Source organism: Populus trichocarpa, chromosome 11 (genome assembly GCF_000002775.5).
Source record: "Populus trichocarpa isolate Nisqually-1 chromosome 11, P.trichocarpa_v4.1, whole genome shotgun sequence".
Classification (NCBI taxonomy): domain Eukaryota; kingdom Viridiplantae; phylum Streptophyta; class Magnoliopsida; order Malpighiales; family Salicaceae; genus Populus; species Populus trichocarpa.
Genome location: NC_037295.2, coordinates 16,419,040 through 16,442,946, shown reverse-complemented (window position 1 = coordinate 16,442,946; position 23,907 = coordinate 16,419,040). Strand labels below are relative to the sequence as shown.

The window sequence follows — 23,907 nt, the reverse complement described above, 5'->3', positions numbered from 1 at the left end:
AGAATAAAAAAATTTACAAAATGATCCTCACAAACAACAAAAAAAAAATAATGCTTTGTTCGCCGAGCAAACCTTAAATACCAAAAATTAAATTTTTTTTTTCTTTGACAGAATTAGGCCTTGCTATAATCAACCTTAGATCTAAAAGACTGAGCGTAGTCACATGGAATGGGTTTCCTAGCCAAACCCAAAAATAATACAGGCTTCAGTTAAAGAAAAGCATGTGGGCTACAAAAAATGCAGTGATTATCCAAGAAAAGGAAACTGAGGCTCACGGCTGGAGCGAGGCTGATGCTCACAGTTGTTACAAAGAAATAAGGCTGCTGAGACTTGAAGCCTCTGCTACATGGTCACAACTGAATCAAATGCTGATCACGGCTGCAACAGAGGCGGTGCAACTGCTGCTCGCGGTGGAGTCTGTTACTGCTCACTGCTTCGGTGTTGCTATGGCTAGGGCCTAGGGGTGTAACTCTTCTGACACCGGTCAACCGGTTTAAGTTTTATTGGCAAACGGTTGGAGTTCGCTGCTGTTGCTGGTGCAGAGCCTTAGTGGAGTAATGAAGGCTAGGAGAGAAGAAGTGGTGGCTGTGACGGTTCCTACCAGGGTCTCTGATTGTTGTTTCTTGGCTGGAATAGGATGCTGGTGGTGTTCTCGTGTGGTGTACTAGGTGCTGTAGGGGAGGAGAAATGGTATTTTTGGCTGGAACAGCGGAGGAAAAGTGGTGCTTTGTATTATTATTTTTATGTTTTTTTAAGTGTGTGGGCGTGGGTTTTTCAGTTCTCTCCTTTCCCCTTATTTGTTGGAATGAGTTGCTTTTATTTCGAGGAGGTGGGGACGGTGCACTCCCTTCCTCCCTCTTTTTCTTTTTTGGTTGAATTAGGACAATTTGAGTTGATTATTTAGAAAAATAAAAATATACAAATAATTTTGGGGAACCAAAATTAAGTCAAGACAAATTATATCATATATTATAAGATAAATGCAACTTTTATTTCATAACATATTTTAGCGCTAAAATGATTTAGCAGTTTTTATCCCACGAGTGAACGATATGAAATGGGAATCAACTTAAGATCTTGTTTTCTTTTAACTGCGCCACCAAAAGACTCAGTCATGTCAAGATTTTCAGGCTTCAATCCACCAGCAGGTTTCCAGTCAAAATGGTATAGCATCTGCGCAAGTGGAAACTCAGTGTTGGCTGTAGCAAACAACATGCCAGGACACATCCTCTTTCCAGCACCAAATGGGATGAATTCAAAGTCGCTACCCTTAAAATCAGTCGAAACATTGATGAATCTCTCTGGATAGAATCTCTCAGGTTCATTCCAACAATTTGGATCTCTTCCAATTGCCCATGCATTAATCAATACTTTACTTTTGACGTGGATGTCGTATCCATTAACATCACATCTCTTCCTGCACTCTCTTGGAATCAATGGTACAGGAGGATGTAATCTTAGAGTTTCTTTGATAATCAACTTCAAGAATTTTAAATCATGAAGGCTTGTTTCGTCAGGAATAGTTCCAAGATCATTGAAGACTTGTCTCACTTCTTTTTGTGCCTTTTCCATGACTCTCGGGTTCTTTATCAATTCTGACATTGCCCATTCTAAAGCTGTTGACGAAGTGTCACCTCCACCACTGAACATTTCCTGAAAGGTAATTAAGTAAAGAATGACATATTAGATAGGATTGAGTTCACTTCCAGTTAGGAGGAGTAACATGATGTAAGTAAAAATATAGAGTATAGACCGTTGGTTTGCATTTAAATATATATATGATTTCATTTCATCAAGTTTGTGGATGGTTATATTTTTTTATAAAAAAACTGATTAATTAGTGCTTGTAACAAAGCGAAAATATATACTAACCAGGATGACTGCTTTGATAGTGCTTGTTGTTAATTGGAATTCAAGGTTTCCATGGTCTTGAAGATTCAAAAGAACACCAAGAAGATCATCCTCTTCGTTCTTGCCCATCTTTGACGCTAAAGCGGAGTTGGCTCTACGCTCGGAGATGATGCTTTCAAGTATCTCATCTGCTTCTCTGTGCATCCTTTCGAGTCTAGACCTGACCCGACTGACCATGTAAAGAAATTTGGAGGAAGGGAATATATCTATCATATTCAAACCTCCAAGTGCCTCCGCCAATTCCTCAACAATTGGTAAGAAACCTTCGTGGTTTTTGCATTTGTTACCAATGCTTGTTCTCGCAGTGATGCCATTTTCTAAAGAAAATATCATCCTACTAAGGTTGATTGGAGACCCCTCTTTTGAATAAATGGAAGCAATAAAATTAGATACCTCTTCTTCCCTGATAGATTTGAATGATCGTACACGTTTTGCCGAAAGAAGCTCTAATATGGAGATTTTTCTTAGTTGTCTCCAATATTCGCCATACGGCGCAAATGCAATGTCTTTACGGTTGTAGAACAGGACGCTTGCAGCTAGGAGATGAGGTCTTTCAACAAAGTTGATTTCATGGGTTTTCATCACTTCTTTCGCTGCTTCTGATGAAGAAATAATGACAGTGGAAACTTCACCAACTTGAAGTTGCATGACAGGTCCAAATTTCTTGGCCAAGTCCCTCATGCGATGATGGGGCAGAGGGTGAACTAGCTGGTGAAGGTTTCCAATAAAGGGTAATTTCCATGGCCCAGGAGGTGGATTTGAACTTGACTTGTTGCTTTTGATAAATTTCGTCCATGTCCATAAAATGGAGATAACGAGAAGGATGGTTAAAAAAACGGGGAGGGAGATCAACATTTGCTCTATTCTGAAAAACAAATATTAATTAGTGACAGGGTCAGGGTCTCTGATTGTTGTTTTTGGCTGGAATAGGATGCTGGTGGTGTTCTCGTGTGGTGTACTAGGTGCTGCAGGGGAGGAGAAATGGTGTTTTTTGCTGGAACAGGGGAGGAAAAGAGGGACAAGGGAATTCCCTCTGGTTTTGGTTGGACTGATTGCGAACGCAGTTTGTGGGTGTGGGTTTTTCAGTTCTGTCCTCTCCCCCTATTTATAGAAGGTGGGAAGGTGCCTAGGCTCCTTCTAATTTCATTGAATTCGGACAATTTGAATTTTGATTATTCAAGATTTAATCCCTGGTCATGTTAATTTTGGCATTATTTTTTATTTTGGTTTTGAATATTTTTAATTTCATTATCGATTAAGCTTTAAAATTCTCTAATTTCTTTAAATTTACCTTTGATTTTTAATTAATTACAGTCCTTGAATACGCATGTCTCTTTCACTTTGATCCTTGGTTTTAGAATTATTCAATTTACTCTTAATTAGCATTCAAACTTTAATTTTCCTGCAATTACACCCATGATTGCATCAATTTAACCTTCTAAAGATCCAATTATATCTCTAATCTTTGCGAATTGGCCTGAATTAATACCCCAAATTTTATTTTTCTTCAATTGAGTCTTTGATTGAATCCTCCCAGTACATGAAAAGTTTAATTAAGTTATTGAACCTAATTAATTCTTTTAATTTTGGTCGAATTGGATTTCAACCTTAAATTTTGCTTTAAATTAAGTCTTTCTTCAACCAATCTTATCAGCATACTTCAATCTGGCTATTTTTCTAGTATTTTTATCTTTTGCAACTCAAATATTTATCTCCGCGTATCCCGAAAATATTTTTTTGAATTTTAAATTTCTGTTTTTTTTGGATTTTTTGAATAAAAATAAAAATATACAAATAATTTTTGGGGAACTAAAATTAAGTTATCACAACTCACATATTATAAGATAAATATTAAAAATCATAATTGACACAACGTTTTTATTTCATAATATATTTTAGCGCTAAAATAATTTAACAGTTTTTATCCCACGAGTGAACGATATGAAATGAAAATTAACTTAAGATCTCGTTTTCTTTTAGTTGCGCCACCAAGAGACTCAGTCATGTCAAGATTTTCAGGCTTCAACCCATCAATAGGTTTCCAGTCAAAATGGTGGCTATGGCAAACAACATGCCCATGCATTAATCAATACTTTACTTTTGACGTGAATATTGTCGTATCCATTAACTTGACATCTCTTCCTCCACTCTCTTGGAATCAATGGTGCAGAAGGATGTAATCGTAGAGTTTCTTCGGTAATCAACTTCAACTTCAAGAGTTTCTTCGGCTTGTTTCGTCAAGAATAGTTCCAAGATCATTCAAGTATAATTAATTTTTTCATTTAATATAACAATTTTTTAGTTTTGTTGCTCAAACTATATAAACACTAGAACTAGAATTATGTATTTTTCGTGACAAAACTCGGCAAATCTTATGCATATGTAAGAAGTCAGTATTTTTCTTTTTCATTTGTTTCATTTGTCTCATAAGAAAACTCAACTCTCTTGTCATCAGAGGACTTATTACCATTTATACAAAGAAAACTCAACTCTTTTGACCTAATACTGAATTATTGACATGGGCGTTGGCGTAAAGTTAGATAGTCGAAGTGTGTGTGTGTTTTTCCCGAACAACGCTGTTCATGTGAGGTCACTAGCTAGCCTTGGAACTGGAAGTTCTTAGTATGATGCATACCCGCTCCTTTTAATATTAAAGCTGTGCTTTCTTACCCAGCTGAGAGGCGGGCAGTTGCCAACACCAAGACTAATTCTACTTTCTTTCGTATATTCCTTCTTGGTTGTTAAATCAAGTTGTATTAGTTTCTTAGAATCCATCCGTAATAATAAAAGTCTATCCGTAAGGTTCAGGAGCGGCATGGTTAGTAGAATTCTCATGTAAATAAAACTGCTGTTGTTACACAGAGAGAGAGAGAGAGAGAGAGAGAGAGAGGCGAGCATTGTAGCAATGCAATTAATTGTAACAATAAATTAAATTTAAAATTATTAAATAAAATATCAAAAATAATTTTATATTATTTTCTAATACAATATATTAAATTAAATGCGAAGACTACATCTCTTGTTCATGTCACCAAAATATCCCTTTTTGGGCTCTCGTCAAAACCGGTGTAGAAAAGGGTGCTTTCCCTAGCATTGATGACTTCATTCATCCTTGAAAAATCAACTTTCAGTTTTCTAACTGTGGTTTCATGATTGACGACTCAGTACCAATTATACAATGAAAAACAGTGCAATATCATATTATCAAAGATAGGTATTTAACTCTTATTAAATATTATTAGGGTAAAATTATTTTACATCTTTTTTTTATAAAATAATAAGACTCATAAATTATAAATATATAATAAAATCTTTAAAATAAAAATTCATAATTTTCATTCTCTACTGCATATATATTTTCGGAGCATGTCTCTTTAAAATATTATTGTATTTTTTTCTCTAAATAAATATTTATTTAAACATTTTATCAAAAAAGATTTTTTGTAGGTACTAGTCATAAGCCATATTAGCTTACCAAGCATTAAGTATAAGCTATCAACTATCTTAACTACAGGGAATGGATGAAATTGATAAAATCAATTGATTAATCAATTATAGAACCCGATAACCTTAGTTTTAGACTACTTGGATATTTGAGACAACATCAAAGTCGACATAAAGATGCGGGGTAGTGTGACGTGGGTGAAATATTAAAAAAAAACAATAAAAATACAATATAGAAGAAACATACAATCCATTATGGGTTGCAATATATATTTAACCACAATATATTTTTTTTAAGAAAATTTATCACTTGACTTTTTTATTTCTAATTAAATCCTTGCACATTAAGTTTACTTGAGATTCATTTTGATGTTTTATTTTGGTTAATTTTATATGGGCTCTCATTATGTTAAAAATAAATTTTAATATTGAGTTAATGCTTAATTTGGTAATAAAAAATATTATTGATTCAAACTAATTAAAATATTAAAAACTGAAACAAATATTTAATATTTTCTTTTCTAAACAGAAAAATCTTTATTTTAGCTTTTTAACTTTTATATACGGTTAAAATCAACAAACTTTTTATTATTTATTGGTGTATAAAATTCAAGTTTATTGTATTTAATACATGTATAAATTTTTAAGTTTGCAATTAAATTTTTTCTTAATAGTAAACAAAACGTTAACAATATTAGTATTTTTTTTAATTTTTTTTTTGTATTCAGAAAAAAATTATTCATCATGCAAGATTGCGTCGGAATAAAACTAGTATATAAATCATCTAATAGGTGGCCTGGTGGTAAGAGCTTGAGACCAAGAAGTTTGCTTCTTCTATAGTCTCAAGTTAGAGTCATGTGGTTGCTAATATGATGGTCACTGGAGGTTTATATTATCGTTAACTTCAGGGCTTGTGAAATTAATTAAAATATGCATAAACTGATTCAGACATTCACTTGAATAAAAAAACACTAGTATATATGAAAAAAATCCAGAAAACACGTGATGGAGAACGAGAAAAGGGCAACGAAGAAGTACCTTTTTTGTTTCATTTGTCTCGTATGGAGAACTCAATTCTTTTGTCCCAATACTTAATTATTTATCAAGGACTTTTGAACGATTACTCCGAGAAAAATATCTCTTTCGCCCTAATACCGTTAAGGACCGATTACCCATTAGACAAGAAAAAATATCACAATATTTGGTAAAGAGGTGGGCATGAATATTCGTATTCCTTTAAAACGGCACATTTATTTCTTTGTTTTGAGAGTAAGGTAGTGTTAGAGTAAAAGTTGTTTTTTTAAATATTTTTTGTTTGAAAAATTATTAAAATAATATTTTTTAATTTATTTTAATTTATTTTTAACATTAATACATCAAAATAATTTTTTAAAAAGTACAAAGAACTCTTAAGTCGCCTGCCTGTGCCAATATATAAGAACGCTCTTTTGTAACCCTGAGGGATAACTCAATTGGTCAGGCATTGAGTTTGCTGCCCAATAGTCACAAGTTCGAGTCCCCTCAAGGCCACTAGAGATTTACATGGTCGTCAATTTCAGAGCATGTGAGATTAGTCACGGTGCGTGCAAACTAACCCAGACACCTATGTTAATAATAATATAAAAAAAAACACTCTTTTGTGTCCTAAATGTGTCTTAGCCCATATCGTTAGTAACTTTGTCAACAAAATTTATGCATCACGGATATGTGCATATTTATTTTTAAAAATAAATATCATATGCTTGAGCAAAATCTATATAGAAAATGAGAGAATGATATGCTCATATGTCAAATCTAAATGGGATTAGTAGTCCAAAATGAATTATGATAACTCAATTTAAAATAATATGGATAGAGTTAGGAATAATAACATACCAATAAAGCTGTAGAAGTTACTTTATGACTTATAATTTTTTTAGAAAGAGTCTTAGCACGTGTTAAGAATGAAATGTTATTAAATTAGTTGTTAACTAGCCAGTTGATGCAACCTCACGCCTATAAACATATGCATATAAAAAGGTGACTTTTTGAATAATGTAGTTACCATTTTCATTTAAAAAAACGACTCCTTTTTAATTAATTCAGATATATTTCTCTATATATGATCCTAGCTATATATATATATGCACTTAAATGCTCTTTTGTGCTAGAAATAGCAAATTATTGTGTGCTGTAAGGATCCAGCATATGCGGCCTTATTTATTTTTGCATTTCAAAAGAAATTTTGAAGAAATTTGAATTTTTTTTGCTTTAAATTAATATTTTTTGGTATTTTTAGATCATTTTGATGCGTTGATGTCAAAAATAATTTTTTTAAAAAAAATTATTTTGATATATTTCTAAGTGAAAAATATTTTGAAAAACAATTGCAACCACACTCTTAAAGTAACACTTCACCAAAACTGTATTGATTTCTATTATAGTAAATTCTCACTCTTTCTCTTAAGTAAACATAGTCAAATCTTGTAAGATCGTTGTGTATTTATTTATTACGATATTTTTTTATATCTGCATGTGTTATCCTCGCCATAGATTATATTGTTGAAATATTATCATTCTTTCCTCTTTTTTATGATTCTTTTCTTTTCTATAGGTTTCTTGTTCTGCATAATTCTTTTTTTTTTAGTATTAGTATTAATATATATGGAAATTATAGGAATAATATTATTTCTTTTCTAATTATAAAAGTAATATTATAGGCAGAATAGCTTGATTATAGGATCTGATTTGTTGATCCAGTAGTATATATATTTGCATATATTCTTCATTCAACATGAGAGAAATAAAAAACTCTTTTTGGTACTTTGAAACTTGATTTATACTCCGAAAGGTTCTTCTTCTTCTTTTACATCAGTTTTTTTTTTATTAACGTGGGTGTCATGGTCAGCTTGCGTGTACCTCGACTAATCCCACGGGCCCTGAAATTAACGACCATGTAAGCCTCCAATGACCATCATATTAGCAACCACAGGGCTCGAACCTAAGACCACAGGGGAAGCAAACCCTTTAGTCCCAAACTCTTACTATTAGACCACCTATTAGATGGTTTTTTAGATCAGTTTTCTTGATTTATATAGAGTGGTTATTACAATGAATGATAAAAATTCAGAGGTTTCCCAACTATCCATGGAAATCTTTTGATCTTTAGATAATTTTGTAATGGATATGCGAAGGAATTGCATTTAGTCAAAATCACACAAAACAGAAATTCCAGGTTCTAAAGAGCCATACAGATAGATAGAAAGAAGTTACATATCCGCGCAACACAAAGACAACTTACATTTTCTTATCCTTGTCTATTGTACAATCCATTGTGAAGCAACAGAACCACAGAAGGAATTATTCAATGGGCATTGGATTGATGAGAAAAGCAGCCAGCATATCTTTTGCCATGGTTATAGACTCTGTAAAAGCATCATAATCACTGTAGAAGACATCGGCCACACGAGCAAAATTGAGAAAAACTTGGAGAACCTTCTTGGGAACACCAAGTGGTTCCTCATTTATGTCTTTCCAGTCACTCTCTGACAAGTTTTTTTTTTATTATTATTATTAATGTGGATCTTCGGGTCAGCTTGCATGCACCACGACTAATCTCATGGATCCTGAAGTTAACGACTATGCAAGCCTCCAGTGGCCCTGAGGTTTGTGAGACTTGAACTGGTGATTTTTAGAGAGCAAACCTAGTCCTGGCCAATTGAGCTACACCCTTTAGGGTTCTCTCGACAAGTTTTGTCAACTCATCATGTGCATCTTGCTTCGATACTCCATGCTGCTTCATACAGCATTCAACACATGGCCTCTTTCTTGTTCAAACTGCAATGTAGAAACGAATGTTGCACAAGTTAGATAGGAGTTTAGTCCGTTTTACAATTTGGACAGGTTTTTTAAGTTTATTTCAAACCTCATGAGATGCCACATCGTCGATGAGCCTCAATAGATCAGATGTAGATGCTAGAATTTTAGGATGAGTGAACAACCAATCGAACACCTCCTTTGAAGCGATTTTGCCCATCCCACACAAGGATGAAACTGTGAGCAAAGGGTAAGTACAGCTAAACACCCCATTTTTCCTGTATTCTTCTAATGTTGGCACATGATCTTCGTTAAAACATCATGCTTCAATGATGTAGGACCTAACTTGATTATTTTCCTGTGATGTAAATGAACTACAGTTAAAACCAATGAAGTAAAATATGCCGATTAAGTTAACAAAAGAATCAAATTTACCGCTTCTTTTGCATAAGACACACAGTAAGATCTCCCTTCCTTGGTTGTTTCTTCCTCAATTTAACTCAAGGAAACAAATAGTGCCTCAAACCAAACTTTCGTGTAATCAGGGAGATCTTCCATGCTTGTATCCCATCTGAAATAAATTCATTAATCACCACTCAGTTAATCACGCCACCAAATCTGTGTTTAGAGTTGCAATTACAGAACCAGGATTTAATCTAGGATACCTCTCAATCATTTTGGTGAACTGCTCAAGTTCTTCAATAGTACCATGTACATCATATATGTCATCCAATATGGATACAAGCATAGTAGATTTGGTTAGTATCTCTCAATCATTTTGGTGAACTGCTCAAGTTCTTCAATAGTACCATGTACATCATATATGTCATCCAATATGGATAAAGCATAGTAGATTTGGTTAGTATCTGTCGGGCAAGAGCGTACTGTGGCTGGATAAACAGGCCTAACACCACAATGTAACACTCGATCAATCTGTCTCGAGCGAAAGGTAGCTTTGTCGTAAATTCCAACTCTTTCCACCACCTACAGTGCACAAATGTAATTAATATTTTCCATCTGGTTAAATAATTCTTATTCTCCTCTAATAATCCTGCTTATAATAATTACTTGGAGAGATTTCTCAGCTCCTCCTGGTACAACTTTTGCAGCGTATTGAAATTCGAATTTGCAGGCTTTAGTACAGGTTCGATATGCAGCTCGTCTTGCTCGTAGAAAGAGATGGAATACCATTGTTCATACTTTACTATGCCCCCGTGTGCGGGTCGATTTAAGGCATGAGTTACTTGGTCAGCAAGAGGAGAAACCAATCGAGCTACCATGGACTTGAGGTGAGTTTCAGTAAACACAAGAGCTTCATCCAGTATAATTTCTCCGTGAGCACTGAGGTACGAAGCCTCATACAAACTTAATAACCCTTTCACATCTTTTGTAAGATTTTCCTTGAGGTTGCCTTTGTCATCCTTGTACTTGTTGAATACATCTGCTTCACCGGTTGATAAACACATTAGAAGATAGCAATGAATCTACAATAAAATAAGAGTTGAGTAAATTTGAAAATGATCATTTCGAATATATCCCTTTTGGTTCTGGAAGGAGGGTATGTCCATATGGTGTGGCCATTGTTGAGGTTACCCTAGCAAGTTTTCTCTACCTTTTTGAATGGGAACTCTCTAGTGGAATGGTGCCAGAAAATCTAGACATGGATGAAGCCTTTGGTATTGCATTTAGAAGAAAAAACAATATGTGCTTGATTCCCATTCCTTACCACATACTACACCTGCTGGGTAAAAAGAATCACCAGCAACATTCCATGTATTGAATGTTTATTTCATATACTGTATCAACATTTTTGTATTGCTCAATGGAGAATCTATAAAACTCTCTATACGTTTATCTTGCTCTGTAAAGTAGTATCCTCTCATCCTATGCCACACTGACAATGCTGTGTTAAATGGACTCTCAAAGTCTGTGTTTGGGCTGCCTTAGTTTCAGAATATATGGGTTTATTTATTGTGGCCTTAGCCTTTATAATGTTGGACTGGGCTTACTTAAAATGTAGGCTTAGGGCTAGTCATTTACAAGAAAACGGCGAATTAATATGAAAGCTCCTTGTCTATGCTTGGAAAGTACCATGAAATTATGTCCCGAAAAGTAATTTTTGTTAGAAAGTTGTTTTTATTAAAACTCTATTTTTTATATTTGACATCATCATGAAAAATTAATTAAAAAATACTTTCTAATATTTTGCTATACTATCAAAAATAACTTAATAATATTATAATTTATTTTTCAAGTTTATTAAGTAAATAAAGACCAGATATGATAGATGAAAAAGTTAAAGGAGAATAAAATTGATAAAAAAAAATCTAATTTCATAAATTATTTTAAATAAAATAAACCGCAATCAAAATAATAATAATCAAACCTGACATATAAAAAAATTGAAAAATAATAAAATAGAAAAAAATTCAAATTTCATAAATTATTTTAAAAATAATTGGCTGTCTTTTAATTAGAAAAGGATCAACTACCAATCACACTTCATGAATTTTCTATTAGAATTTAGATTTCATGAGTACTAGCCCGAGACAAAACTTACTAGGATACCACTAATTCTTCATATGGTATCTTAAGTGAAGGGGGTGTTTAGAATAGTGGTAGAGATTGTTTTTAAAAGTGATTTTTTATTTAAAAATATATTATAATAATTTTTTATTTTTTAAAATTTATTTTTGATATTAATATAAAAAACAATGTAAAAATATAAAAAATAAATTAAAGCAAAAAAAATTTTAAAAAATTTGTAAAATTACGATTGAATCGCAACACTAAACACCCTTGAAATGTGTGCAAAACAAAGTTTCATGTAATAAGACCACAAGTGTTCGAGTTGACAGGAGATTAATTACAAAGCCAAGCAATCGTATATACGAATGTGCTATTAGATCCCAATTGACTAAAGTGATCCAGCAGCCCCTCATGGCCTCGGCACTCACAATTCAACGGTGCTGCAGTATTCCTCGAACTTTTTTTACCCTTTATCATCTCGGATGGCACCCTACCCAAATCCAATGACCATTCATCTCTCCACGTGTCAATTTAAAAATAAAGGGCTTGATTTCCTTCCAAGTGTCTTCCCGACCACACAACACCACAACTCTAGTTTTTTTTTCCTAAATTCCTCCGGAGACGGCCAAAACGTGTGAGATGCATATCCCCATACAACTCTGCTTCTATATTTATACTTTCTTTATATATAGTGTTATTTTATTTTTAACATCAACATTCCTTCTCCTTTTTTGTTATTATTTATTTTTGCCGGCCTATATATGGTGGTCTTGCTCATATATTACTCACCACACTTGAAAATATCCACCTTGTTCCTGCGACACCGATAGATATATTATACATGTCTGTCATACCCTCATCGGACCCGGACCTCCGGTCACCCTTGCTATCTTCTTTAGAAGAACCGGCAAGGAAACCCGAGAAGGGACCAGACGTTCAAAAGCTAACAATAGATGACATGTTACAGAAACATTGTGGTGAATTTGGGACATGGCAATTACGTCACTTTGTGTTAACATGCTTGGCTTGGGCGCTTGAGGGCTTCCATACTATGGTGATGATATTTGCTGACCGCGAGCCGGAGTTTAGGTGTCTTGGTTCGGGTTGTGATGAGATGGCTAAGAGTGTTTGTGGGTTCGAACCTGGTTCGTGGGATTGGGTTGGTGGTGCGGGGAGCTCAACGGTGGCTCAGTGGGGGTTGGTTTGTGGAGAAAAGTACAAGGTTGGGTTGGTTCAAGCTGTTTTCTTTGGTGGCTGCATGATTGGTGAGTATGATCAGTTGTCTCTCTTTGTTTTTTTTTCTTTTTTAAGTGCGATATATCTCGATCTCTTAGTATTTGGTTTTTTTTTTTCACCTTAGTATTTGTTTTTTTTTCCCCTTTCCTTTTCTATTAAAAAAAATGCAGAATTATAATTGGAACGGTGATAGAGTTCAAATAACATTCATGTTAAAATTTTAGTTGAAATAAGAATTAAATTTTATTGGACTCTAATTAAGAAGAAAATTTCAATCAAATCAACTAAAACTATTTCTAATTATTTGGATTTTGAACTCTGATCGCTTGGAAAGATTCTGAAATTTAGATAGGAGCAATGAGATTCTTTTATTTAATTTTTAATTCTTGGAGAAAGAAGTCATGGGTTGAGTTTGTGATTCTCATTCTAGGAAATTATCAATACTAAAAACAATATATTTTTAGATTTATTATTTTATTTGTGTTTCTCATTCTAGGGAATGGTATTTGATAAGGCAGACACCTCTTTTGTACCAACAGATTGGAATTAAATAGTAGAGTTTGTCGCTGGTTATTTAATGCTGAAAGGACTACTAAATTAATCTTGCATGTGGAAATAATAATAAAAAATTATGGAATACGACAATATTCTATATCGAGATTAGGTTGGCAAGCTTATCATAATCTCTCTTTTTTAATAGTGTACTAATCACATGAGGATACATCTTACTATCTCAAGAAGATTCAACACTCTTGTTTCCCACAACTTTGTAAGTTGGATAGAATTTGTAGGGTTATAAATTAATGAAACTGAGATCCAACAAGTCTGAAGTCTTTGAAGGTAAAGTAGTGATTATTTTTTAAAGTATTTTATATTAAAATAATATATATATTTTTTTTAATATTATTATATCAAAATAAATCTAAAAAAATAAATTTAAAACAGTTTAAATTTTTTTTATATTAAAAACAGTTTTAAAATATAAAAACAAACAATCGAAGGACGGTTTGGAGGAGAGAATAGGGATTGAGACACTCGTGACTAACAAAAAATAAAAAATCCTCGATGCTTTTTGATAAAGATAAATATAAAGATACTACTAGAAGACTTTTCGTTCCACTATTTGTGTTTCTTATAGACTCGAGGCTCTCTCTTGTCACAAAAAGTCTTGTTGTAGATTTCTGTGCTCATTGTATCTGTCGTTTATGGAGATCACGTGGGATTTAAGTGGAGGAAAACCAAACATAGCCTTTCTTATTTAATATTGTTTGTGGTTGTTGTTTTGTTATTGTAAGAAAATTGTTTAGTATATGTATTTTTAAAATGTTTTTAATATTATAACATATTTAAAATCACAATGACTTCATCTTGTGGCTTCGGAATTGTGATTTTTACATAGCTTTGGAAACAGATTTTGAAATACCACACCGAATACTTTTTTATTAGTTTTTTCTGTTTAAAATTTCCAAAAAAAACTACATAAACCATAAGCTGTCAAATGGGTTTCTCTACATTTGATCATAAAATGTAAGGCATTTTGCGGCAGAAAGTAACCTTAAAAAGGGAAGGATTCCGATAAACCCCCGTAAACTTTTCGAATGGTGTCCGGGATCCTTTATTGCTTTACTAGAAGAATTCACACAAGTGGGTCATATGACATGATTGATGGCTATGATGATTGCTCGGACTTTCTACTTAATGTGGTCATATGAAAATCACATTATAAGCTGCAATGATGCTGAACCAAGCACCTTTTACTTCCTTTTCTTCGGATGCCTCTCAGGAGTTCGGGTCCCCGAACCCTTTATTTCTTTTCCTCGTTCTCGGAAGCATCTTTAGCATGCTTCTTCTTCCCTACTTTATGAATTTCTTGAGGCACTTTCTCTACAATAAATGCTGTGATCAACCCCACTTTCTTTTTTGTTATCAATGGGGGGGTCACGCATCACTTGGCATGCATGCATTACAATAAAGTCTCTGCCATTTGCTATCACGAAATAATCAATTTATAAAATATTGTGGCAATTCACAAGGAAACAATGGAGCCTACGCATCTAACTTCTTTGTCAATATATCTAGTACTGAAGTTGGGCGTGCATGGCTGTAAATTAACTTATTTTATAATAAGTTTTCTTTTTTGTTCGACAAACAGAACTGGATTTTTACAACGAGTTCAAGATGGAGTGTCAATGTAAAATATTCAAGGAATAGAGAACCTTGTTATGGTAGAACTGAACTATTGAATCTGAGCCTACAAAATTTATGTGTATGTACTAGAATGAAATCCCAAGTTCACAGGACATTGCTGGAAATTTTGTACTGAGGGTGTGTCACGAAAATACCTTAAATGTTAGGTCAAGGATCCCAACTTTTCAATTATAATGTGAAGTTTGAATTAAGATTGTGATTGATGAATGTTATCTTAATTTTTTTCAGGTGCTGGAACATTTGGTCATCTCTCGGACTCTACGCTAGGAAGAAAAGGCTCCTTGACAGTAGTTTGCTTACTAAATGCTGTGTTTGGTTGCTTAACAGCATTAGCCCCAGACTACTGGACCTATCTCCTACTTCGTCTCCTCACCGGTTTCAGCACTGGTGGCGTTGGCCTCTGCGCCTTTGTTCTTGCTACCGAGCCTGTAGGATCCTCGAAACGTGGTGCGGCTGGCATGTCCACATTCTATTTTTTCTCAACTGGAATAGCAATGCTGTCAGGTATAGCTTACATTTTCCCCTCTTGGCGGGAGCTGTACATTGCCTCGTCTATCCCCTCTATCCTTTTCCTTGTCATTGTTCTTCCTTTTATCTCTGAGTCCCCGCGTTGGTACCTTGTTCGTGGGAGGATCAATGAAGCAATGACATTAATGAGGACCATTGCTAAATCTAATGGAAAACATCTTCCTGATGGAGTTGTCTTGGCCCTTGATGAAGATGTAAATGAAAGTTATGTCAATGACCAAAGTGACAAGCAAGGTTTTGCTACAAAAGAAGCAATAACTGGTTCTGTAATTGACGTAATTCGCTCACCAGTCACCCGTGTTCGCCTGTTTTTAGCAGTAGCAATCAACTTCATGTGCTCAGTTGTCTACTATGGCCTTAGCCTGAATGTTGTCAACCTTGATACCAACCTTCACCTCAATGTGGTGCTTAATGCAGTGGCTGAAATGCCAGCATTCACTATAACAGCACTTTTGTTGGACAAGTTTGGAAGGAAACCATTGACAATCGGGACTCTATGGTTCAGCGGCTTTTTCTGCTTTGCAGGGAGTTTGATGGGAGGTGTTGGGATATGGAAAGTGGTGAGGATGATTTGTGGGATTTTGGGTATTTTTGGTATGGCTGGGACATATAATTTGCTGTTTATATACACAGCGGAGTTGTTTCCTACAGTTGTTAGAAATGTAGCCCTTGGTTGTGCAACGCAATCAGCACAAATGGGGGCAATATTGGCACCCTTCATCGTAGTTATGGGTGGTGCATTACCATTTGCAGTTTTCGCAAGTTGTGGTTTTGTAGGAGGATTGCTTGCATTTTACCTGCCAGAGACGCTAAATCGGCCATTGTATGACACGATCACTGGAATGAAGGAAGGAGAAGGTGGTTTGTCAGGTGTGTGAACGTGTTTGTATGTTTTGCAATTTTGTTTCCTTAGATTCATTAGATAAGCTTTTGTGAGGTTTTGCTTCTAAGATCTCCTGCTGCCCCCTCTCTCCTGATTCCCGACCTTCATCGGTGCAGAAAGCAATGTGTCCATGTTATGAAACAGCATGCTTATCTGGTCATCATACAGTAATTGCATAAATTTGAAGCTCCACTAATATAGATAGATAGAGAGAGAGAGAGAGAGAGAGAGAGAGAGAGAGATGTAAATGAGTCTAAATCTAAAAATAATGTAACTGAAAATCGCGAGACATCATACCATTTCTCCAGAAACAATTCTTCAAGGAGAAGCAAATATCTTGGAAGCTTATCTCAGTCAAAAATCCTCTCCCCGTTTTAAAATAGCAAGAACAGGATAGAGCTAACAATACAGAGCCTGGTTTCGAAAGTTCCATGGGTAGCTTTAGCTGCTTCAAGAAGCTTTACCAAACAAGATTGCAAAATTACATGTAAAACTAAATAAATATTATATAGTAGATTTAAACATAGTTTTAATTGTTTAGTTAAAAAAATATATGACATGCATCAATTCAATATGATTGAGATAAATAACATGAATATAGCAATTTAGATAAAAGTTAAACTTTAACTTCAAATTAAAGTTGCTAATGTCTTCCTTTAACAATTAAGCTAGTTGGAACAATGAATTAAAAAAAAAAGAAGATAAAAGCCTATATAGTCATTGGAATAATATAATGATCGTTTAGTTTTTCTCAAACCAAACCATTTAACTAATTATCGGGGCCAATTTGGTATTTTTCTTATATAATCGAGCTTGTGATAACAAGTGATTTTGAGTAGTCAAGTAAATATTTGTCACAATTAGACAGCGATTTGCCCTAGATAGATTATGTGGATGACTTAACATATGTATTTATGAACCAGTGAGACAGATTTAGAACCAAGATGAGGTATGATCGCTTTAAACCAAAATGATGATTTAAAAATACTATAACTTTTAATTTGACAATTGGATCAGACTCAAATTTTTACATGAGTTTCTGAAAGTCATTTTTCATATAGTAGCCACTACATCACTATGCAGATCGTCAGATCTTTATATATCAAAAATTTCATCTAAGACCTCAGTGTGGGCTAAGTTTGTTATTTTCTCTGTTAATTTTGGATTTTATGATTATTGCCTTTGTAATTTTATATTTTTTTTTATTTTGTTTCCTAGTTGATGTAAGGTTTCAGGCCCATTTAAGGTTTTGTAAACCTCCTAAGAAGGTAGACTTCTTGAGTATTGTTTTTAAAAAGAATAAAACTATAAATTTAGAGTTTACATCTGCAACTCCTTTTGCTCATCAAACTTTTGTGTCTTGTGTTTTTTTGTTATCTTTAGCTTTCGTCAGCATCATTTCCATGCATATAGTCCACTTATCATTCTCATATTGATCAAGGACAAATATGTTTTTTGATATAGCAGATGCATAGTGAAATGACTTAAATATCCTTAAAAGCAAAGTTTTTAAAACTAGTGTCTAAGGGTGTTTCGATCTTTCTATGTATTGCTAGCACAATGAAATGACTACATTTCACTTAAAGCAAAAAAATTAAAACTAATGTACAAGGGTGTTTTCATATTTTTATTATAGTTTTTTAGTTATAAACAATGTGAATGATGAGCAATTTAGTCTTTTAACAAATATAAAAATATAATTAAAAAAACAAAAAGTGGCAAGGCCAATTCATATATATAGTCTATGTGAATGACTATGTTGCGGGCACTAGCGAGTGGGAGACGCACACGCTCTTTAGGTGGCGCGTGCAACATCTCCAAATGATCAAATGTCGCCTTCTGTAATGGTGTTAGATGTTTCGAGTTGTTCTCTTCCCGATGGTCTGGCTTGTGTGCACGATATTGCAATGGTTAGGCTATAGTGAATTTTTTCTTTTTCTCCTTTTTTTCTCTCTCTCTTCTCCTTAGATTTCACACCAACAATTCCAAAAATTAAATGTGTTTTGTCAGTTTTTATTCAAATCAATTTGCATTTTTATTCTTTTAATTGATATTTGTTTTGTTTTTAATGCTTTTTTAGGTTGATTTTTTTTTTAATTTCATCCATCAACATTTTATTTCATTTAACTTTTTATCTAATTTGGTTTTCATTCTTTTGATTGCCGTTGTATTTTATTTTTTATCATTTTCTTGATTTGTTTTTTAATTTTATCCCTCATATTTATTAACGCATATGATTCTAGTTTTATTTTATTAAATGTATGCATTTGTTTTTTTTATTCGCAATTAATTTTTTTTATATCAAAAAACATGTTAATAAGAATCGCGCATTTGATTTATTGCATATTAACCGACCAGGATCTTCTAAAAGGAGAAATTTGAAACAAAAAACTGAGATAAAAGATAAAAAACAATTTTTCAAAAAACATGTTAATGCTTTTGTAAAAAGATAAAAGGAGAAATTTGAAAAATAAGTAAATAGAAATTAAATTATTCTAGAATAGGGTGGTATATAAAGTAATATGTCACATATGCATGCACATACTAAGACAATTTTTCAAAAATCGAGTCTTCAACTCGATTTGGCCTTGTGTTTTCAAGAGTATTGAAAGCTGAGATTGGATCACAAAAAGGAGAGACCACAACACTATGTAACTGTCATACTAACACCATCCATTATTATTAATATGGCCCCCATCATCCACCCATCGTTCTATGCAGATATTAACCAAAAACAAAACTAACGCTGGTGGTGATCTTATTTTACGGTGCTCCAAGATATATTTTCTATTCATTTCAATGCTCTAGTTACTGTCTTATCTCTTAGTTTTTTTTTTTTTTTTTTTACCTTTGCTTCAAGGGTAGGATGGTCTTTGCTACAGGACATGAATATCTTTTAGGAATTAAGTGGGGTTATTTTAGTAATTACATTTATAAATGCATAATAAAATAAAAAATTTAACCCTAGAATAAAATACTTTGATGCTTTCTGCACAAGGGTAATTTTGTATTTTCATGATTGGTCAAACAGTGCAATTACGACATTATCCATGCCATTCCAATTTGTTAGCCTTGCATTCAGGGGCTTTGTGGTAATTTCTTCATGGTCTGTTTGTGATTGTTGATTGGTCTTGGGGGAATTTTTAGTTTTGTGTAATAAAAAAACAATAAAAAAGTTGTTGGCACATGCAAAGCACTTGCCAACACGTCAACCGCTCCACCAACTTCGAGCGGTGTTTGCGGCTGAATTTGATGGTTGTTCTGGCGCTTCTGTTGCATCATTGGATTCTTCTCAGTGTCCTCTTCCTCCATGTGGAGACCGTGTGTGGTGGTCCGGCGCGGTATGGCAGGAAATGACTTTTTTTTTCCTTCTCTTTCTTCATGGATTTGCGTGCAGGCCATGCCGAAAATCAAAATCAGACCTTCAATTGTTTTGTTCTTTCGATTTAGCCCCTCTTATCTTATTTTCAATTTCTTTTATTTACATTGGTTGTTTTTAATTGGATTTTATTTTTTATTTCATACCTGGTCATTTAATTTTTGAAATTGTTTTTCAAATTTGGTGTTTATTTTTTGAATTGCTATTTATTTTGTTTTGAATTGTTTTTTTGATTGATTTTTTTTTTACAATTTCACCCCAGACATATTTTTCATTTAATTTTTGTGTCAAATATGGTCATGTTTCTTTTAGTTGCTATTTTTAAATCATTTTCTTGATGGATTGGTTTTTTACAATTCCATCCCTGAATATTTAATTTCATTTGATTTTTATGTCGAATTTAGTCCCAATTTTGTTTGGGATAATTTTGATTTTTTTCCAAATTTTATCTTTATTTGGTTTTTCCTGTCAGATTTTAAGCCTTTTTTTTCTTTTTCTTTTGCAAGTTTTGTTTTTAGTAGTTTTTTCAACGTTTTCATCATTTAAAATTAAATTGAATGACATTTAAGTTTTTTAATTGAACTCAGGTCCATAATCTAACAAGTTACAGGTTTTTTAGATTAGATGAGGTTTATAAGGTTTGCCTTGAGATTGCTTTGTTTTTTCTCATTTTTCTTAAAGTTGATGTTTTTTTTTTTTAAGATTAACTCTTTTTGTTCTGATTTTCTTTTTGTTCTGATTTTTTTTTAGTTTGGTTAGCATCAGGTTGTTTGATAATCCAGATAGGCTTGGAGCCATTGTTCTTTCAATCTTTTTCTTATTATTTTTTGTCAATTTATTTATTGTTGTGTTTTTTTTTCATACTATTTAAATTGTCACTTTAACTAATAATTTTAGACTTGAATTTTTTTTATATCTATTATTTTTATATATATAATAAACATTATGGAGTTTGAACTTAAAAATTCTTATTCCCGTTAATTTTTTAATTTTTTCTTCCATGCGATACTAATTTATTCACAACGCGGTATCCACAAAAAGAAAACTGCTGTGAAATCAAAAGCGTAAAGAAAATGTTTCACACCCATTTGCTTAGAGATGGGAAAATCTACTCAGAATTACAGACAATAAAACTAAACCTAATTAGGAAGGGAAAAAAAAAACAAAAAAACCCTCCACAGACCCTGCAATTCAAATGGAACATCACTGGTTTTATATTACAAAAGATGAAACTTTGCAACCTCTGTGAGTGGAGATGACAACTTCAGGAGAACTTCCACTTGCAAGAACAACCTCTTGTCGATTCTCTTACAAGAATATTTACTTCCCTACTTATTACACATAAAGCCAATCACAAATTCTTAATTGAATAGCAAGGCCACTAAATCATCATGAATGGAGTCGGAGAGAATGCTGGAATAACAATCGAAACCCCATTTCGCCTGAAAAGTCATGAGAAATATATATCCAATTAAATGGAAGAAAAAAAAATATCTCACACAAAATAAATCAAGTTTGTCTTCTTTTTTTTATTTCATAAGAACATGAATTAAAGCAGAAACTTCATAATTCTACTACTTGGTCAATCATCAACGAAGTTTGATTTAGAGGACCTATAAATTTAGTGAAATAAAAACCTTAAACTGCTCTTTCCTTTTCTTCTCAACACTATAAGACCATCTAAGAAGTAATCAACAGCATATTAGTTGTGGTACATATAAGCTGATTCGGACACCCCGAGTTATAAAAAAAAACAAAACACATTATCTAAATCCATTTCTGGCTATATAGCAATCAGTACTCTAAAATTGAATGTTGTGAAAAATTTTAAGCCTTCTTTTTCTTTGTTTATTTGTCTGCCTGTTTAAAATTGAGGTTTTTAAATATATAGTGACCACCAATCCTGAACCCACCACGCCAAATTTTATTTCTTTATGAGCTACTATCATTATTAAAAAAAGGGATAGTCTTATATCATTGGTTTATATGTTAGACTTTCTTATTACGAAAACCAGAGAGCCAATCAACACCAAGAATTGCTCCACTTACAAATAAAGAAATAGAATTAGTGATCAGACGCACATACATACATACAGTATAAAGTATAAACATATATACATGATCATATACAGAAGGTATACGTTATGGTCATCTGTATCAGTTTGGTACATTCTTTGTCCATTGATGTACAGGAATCAATGATGGATTCTCCATTCAAGAATCCTACTGCTACATGTACAAAACTAATTAATCTTGTATAAGGAATTTTAACTTGCCGAAAATCTTTTCCGAATCACTTTCTGAAAGTTTAATTCTGTGAATTGATACAACTCGTTCATTCAATAGTTGAAAGGGATGAAACTTTTCGTGTGATGATTTAGGAAAGAAATGGTGGAAAAAGCAGGAGATCTTAGTGGTTACAACACGAAACATGATCAACTAGTAGATAATTACCTGTAATTGTCAACGTAACCGGAAAGGCTAGAAATTTCACGGACCCTGCCGCCCCCACCGCCACCACCAGCAGCAACACTACCTTTCCTATTAAGCACCCTTTCAACTCCTCTCTCCCCCGCCACCACTACGTTATTCTCCGATATCGCACTCAATGATGGCTTCCACTCTACCCCTGAATCATTATTTCCAGCAGTCGAAGACCCTCTTCCTCTCTTCTTCCTCCTATGATCGTTCCTCACCGTCATCAACTCACGTGTCTCCTCCTCCGACTGCCTCCCCACACTTTCAGGAACCTCCAGTGCCCCACCACTTGAGACACCACAACAAGACACGAATTCCAACAAAAACTTCATGTTCATGTAGTAATATAAGAAATAAATAACCTCAAAATCAATAAAAATATGTTATTTTGATTATTCAAGTTGAAGAAAACAAAGTTTTCATTAGAAATCTAAGAAGAGGGAGTTTTCATGGTGATGGTTGTGAAGTTTTTTTGGGTTTGGCTCCTTCTTTTATAGAAGAAGAGTGAAACTGAAAGCATTTTTGGCCTTATGCGGCCATTAACAGAAATTGGGCATGGATTTTGAGACCATTTACGAGAAAGTCCCTTCAAGTTAATATATGAGACTATGAGTGGATCTGGCGGCGGGCCCGCCGTGTTTACCGTGGAAGAGTGAGATTTGTTTTGGATAATTTTAACTGTGTTCTCCACTCCACATGTTGTGGAGAGGTTAAAGTCAGAAACATTGCATTAATAGCATTTTGGACTGGTGAGCTTGATCAAGAAGGCTATGGGAATCGGTTCAATGATCCTACGTGTCACTCCTATCAACTTTTAGTCACCTCCAACCAACGGTTTTGTAGTTGAGTGGTATGTGTTTGAACAAGAGGTTCCGCCGTTTAGGAGTATAAAAATAATTATTTTTTGAACTATATTTTATTTAAAAATATATTAAAATAATATTTTTTTTATTTTAAATTATTTTTTTATATTTTTAAATTATTTTAATGTATTAATATTAAAAATAAATTAAAAAAATATCATTTTAATATAATTCTAAGTAAAAATATACTTTAAAAAACAACTACTACCATAATATTTTCATTGTTGGATTGACTAGTTCATCAATTTAATAATTTAATTTATTTATTTTTTATATTTAAAAAAATTTAAAAAAAAACTATTTTAAACATCAGTTCATCAATTTATGATTTAACTAGCAAGTTTAGCCCTATTTTTATTATACCGAATAAAGACTTTCACTTTAGACTTAAATTTTTGGATAAATTAACATGACCTTCTTAGGGTAATATGAAAATATAAAAATCTTTAAAATTTGGCAGAAACCATCTTTCGAATCCAAAATGCCCTTACTAAGGGTAATATGAAAATATACTGTAACTCTACGCTCAATAATAATATTTACTGGAATAGTATAATGATTTTTTTACCTCTCCAACCAGAAAACTTAACATTGGTTTCTAAGAGAATTGAAATATTTTTACATAGCCCATTTGTTATTATCAAATAAAATAG

At 33.2% G+C, this 23,907-nt stretch overlaps 3 protein-coding genes and 1 pseudogene across 3 annotated transcripts; 1 reads left to right on the top strand and 3 right to left on the bottom strand.

Moving 5' to 3' along the window:
• Nucleotides 1-951: 951 nt before the first annotated feature.
• On the bottom strand, nt 952-2,807 carry LOC18103418 (cytochrome P450 726A27). Its single transcript, XM_006377757.3, has 2 exons — nt 1,873-2,807; nt 952-1,653 (listed from the first exon to the last, which is right to left on the bottom strand). The coding sequence occupies exons 1-2, from the start codon at nt 2,764-2,766 to the stop codon at nt 1,033-1,035; spliced, it is 1,515 nt and encodes a 504-aa protein (XP_006377819.1). The 5' UTR covers nt 2,767-2,807; the 3' UTR covers nt 952-1,032.
• Nucleotides 2,808-8,694: 5,887 nt separating this feature from the next.
• LOC18103417 (probable terpene synthase 3) lies at nt 8,695-10,616 on the bottom strand (annotated as a pseudogene).
• Nucleotides 10,617-12,328: 1,712 nt separating this feature from the next.
• On the top strand, nt 12,329-16,867 carry LOC112325921 (organic cation/carnitine transporter 4). Its single transcript, XM_024593077.2, has 2 exons — nt 12,329-12,944; nt 15,352-16,867. Exons 1-2 carry the CDS (start codon nt 12,521-12,523, stop codon nt 16,527-16,529), a joined length of 1,602 nt encoding a protein of 533 aa, XP_024448845.1. The 5' UTR covers nt 12,329-12,520; the 3' UTR covers nt 16,530-16,867.
• Nucleotides 16,868-20,943: 4,076 nt separating this feature from the next.
• LOC7470910 (uncharacterized) lies at nt 20,944-22,960 on the bottom strand. The gene is made up of 2 exons (XM_052445157.1): nt 22,368-22,960; nt 20,944-21,355 (listed from the first exon to the last, which is right to left on the bottom strand). Exons 1-2 carry the CDS (start codon nt 22,727-22,729, stop codon nt 21,295-21,297), a joined length of 423 nt encoding a protein of 140 aa, XP_052301117.1. The 5' UTR covers nt 22,730-22,960; the 3' UTR covers nt 20,944-21,294.
• Between the last annotated feature and the right edge of the window lie 947 nt (nt 22,961-23,907).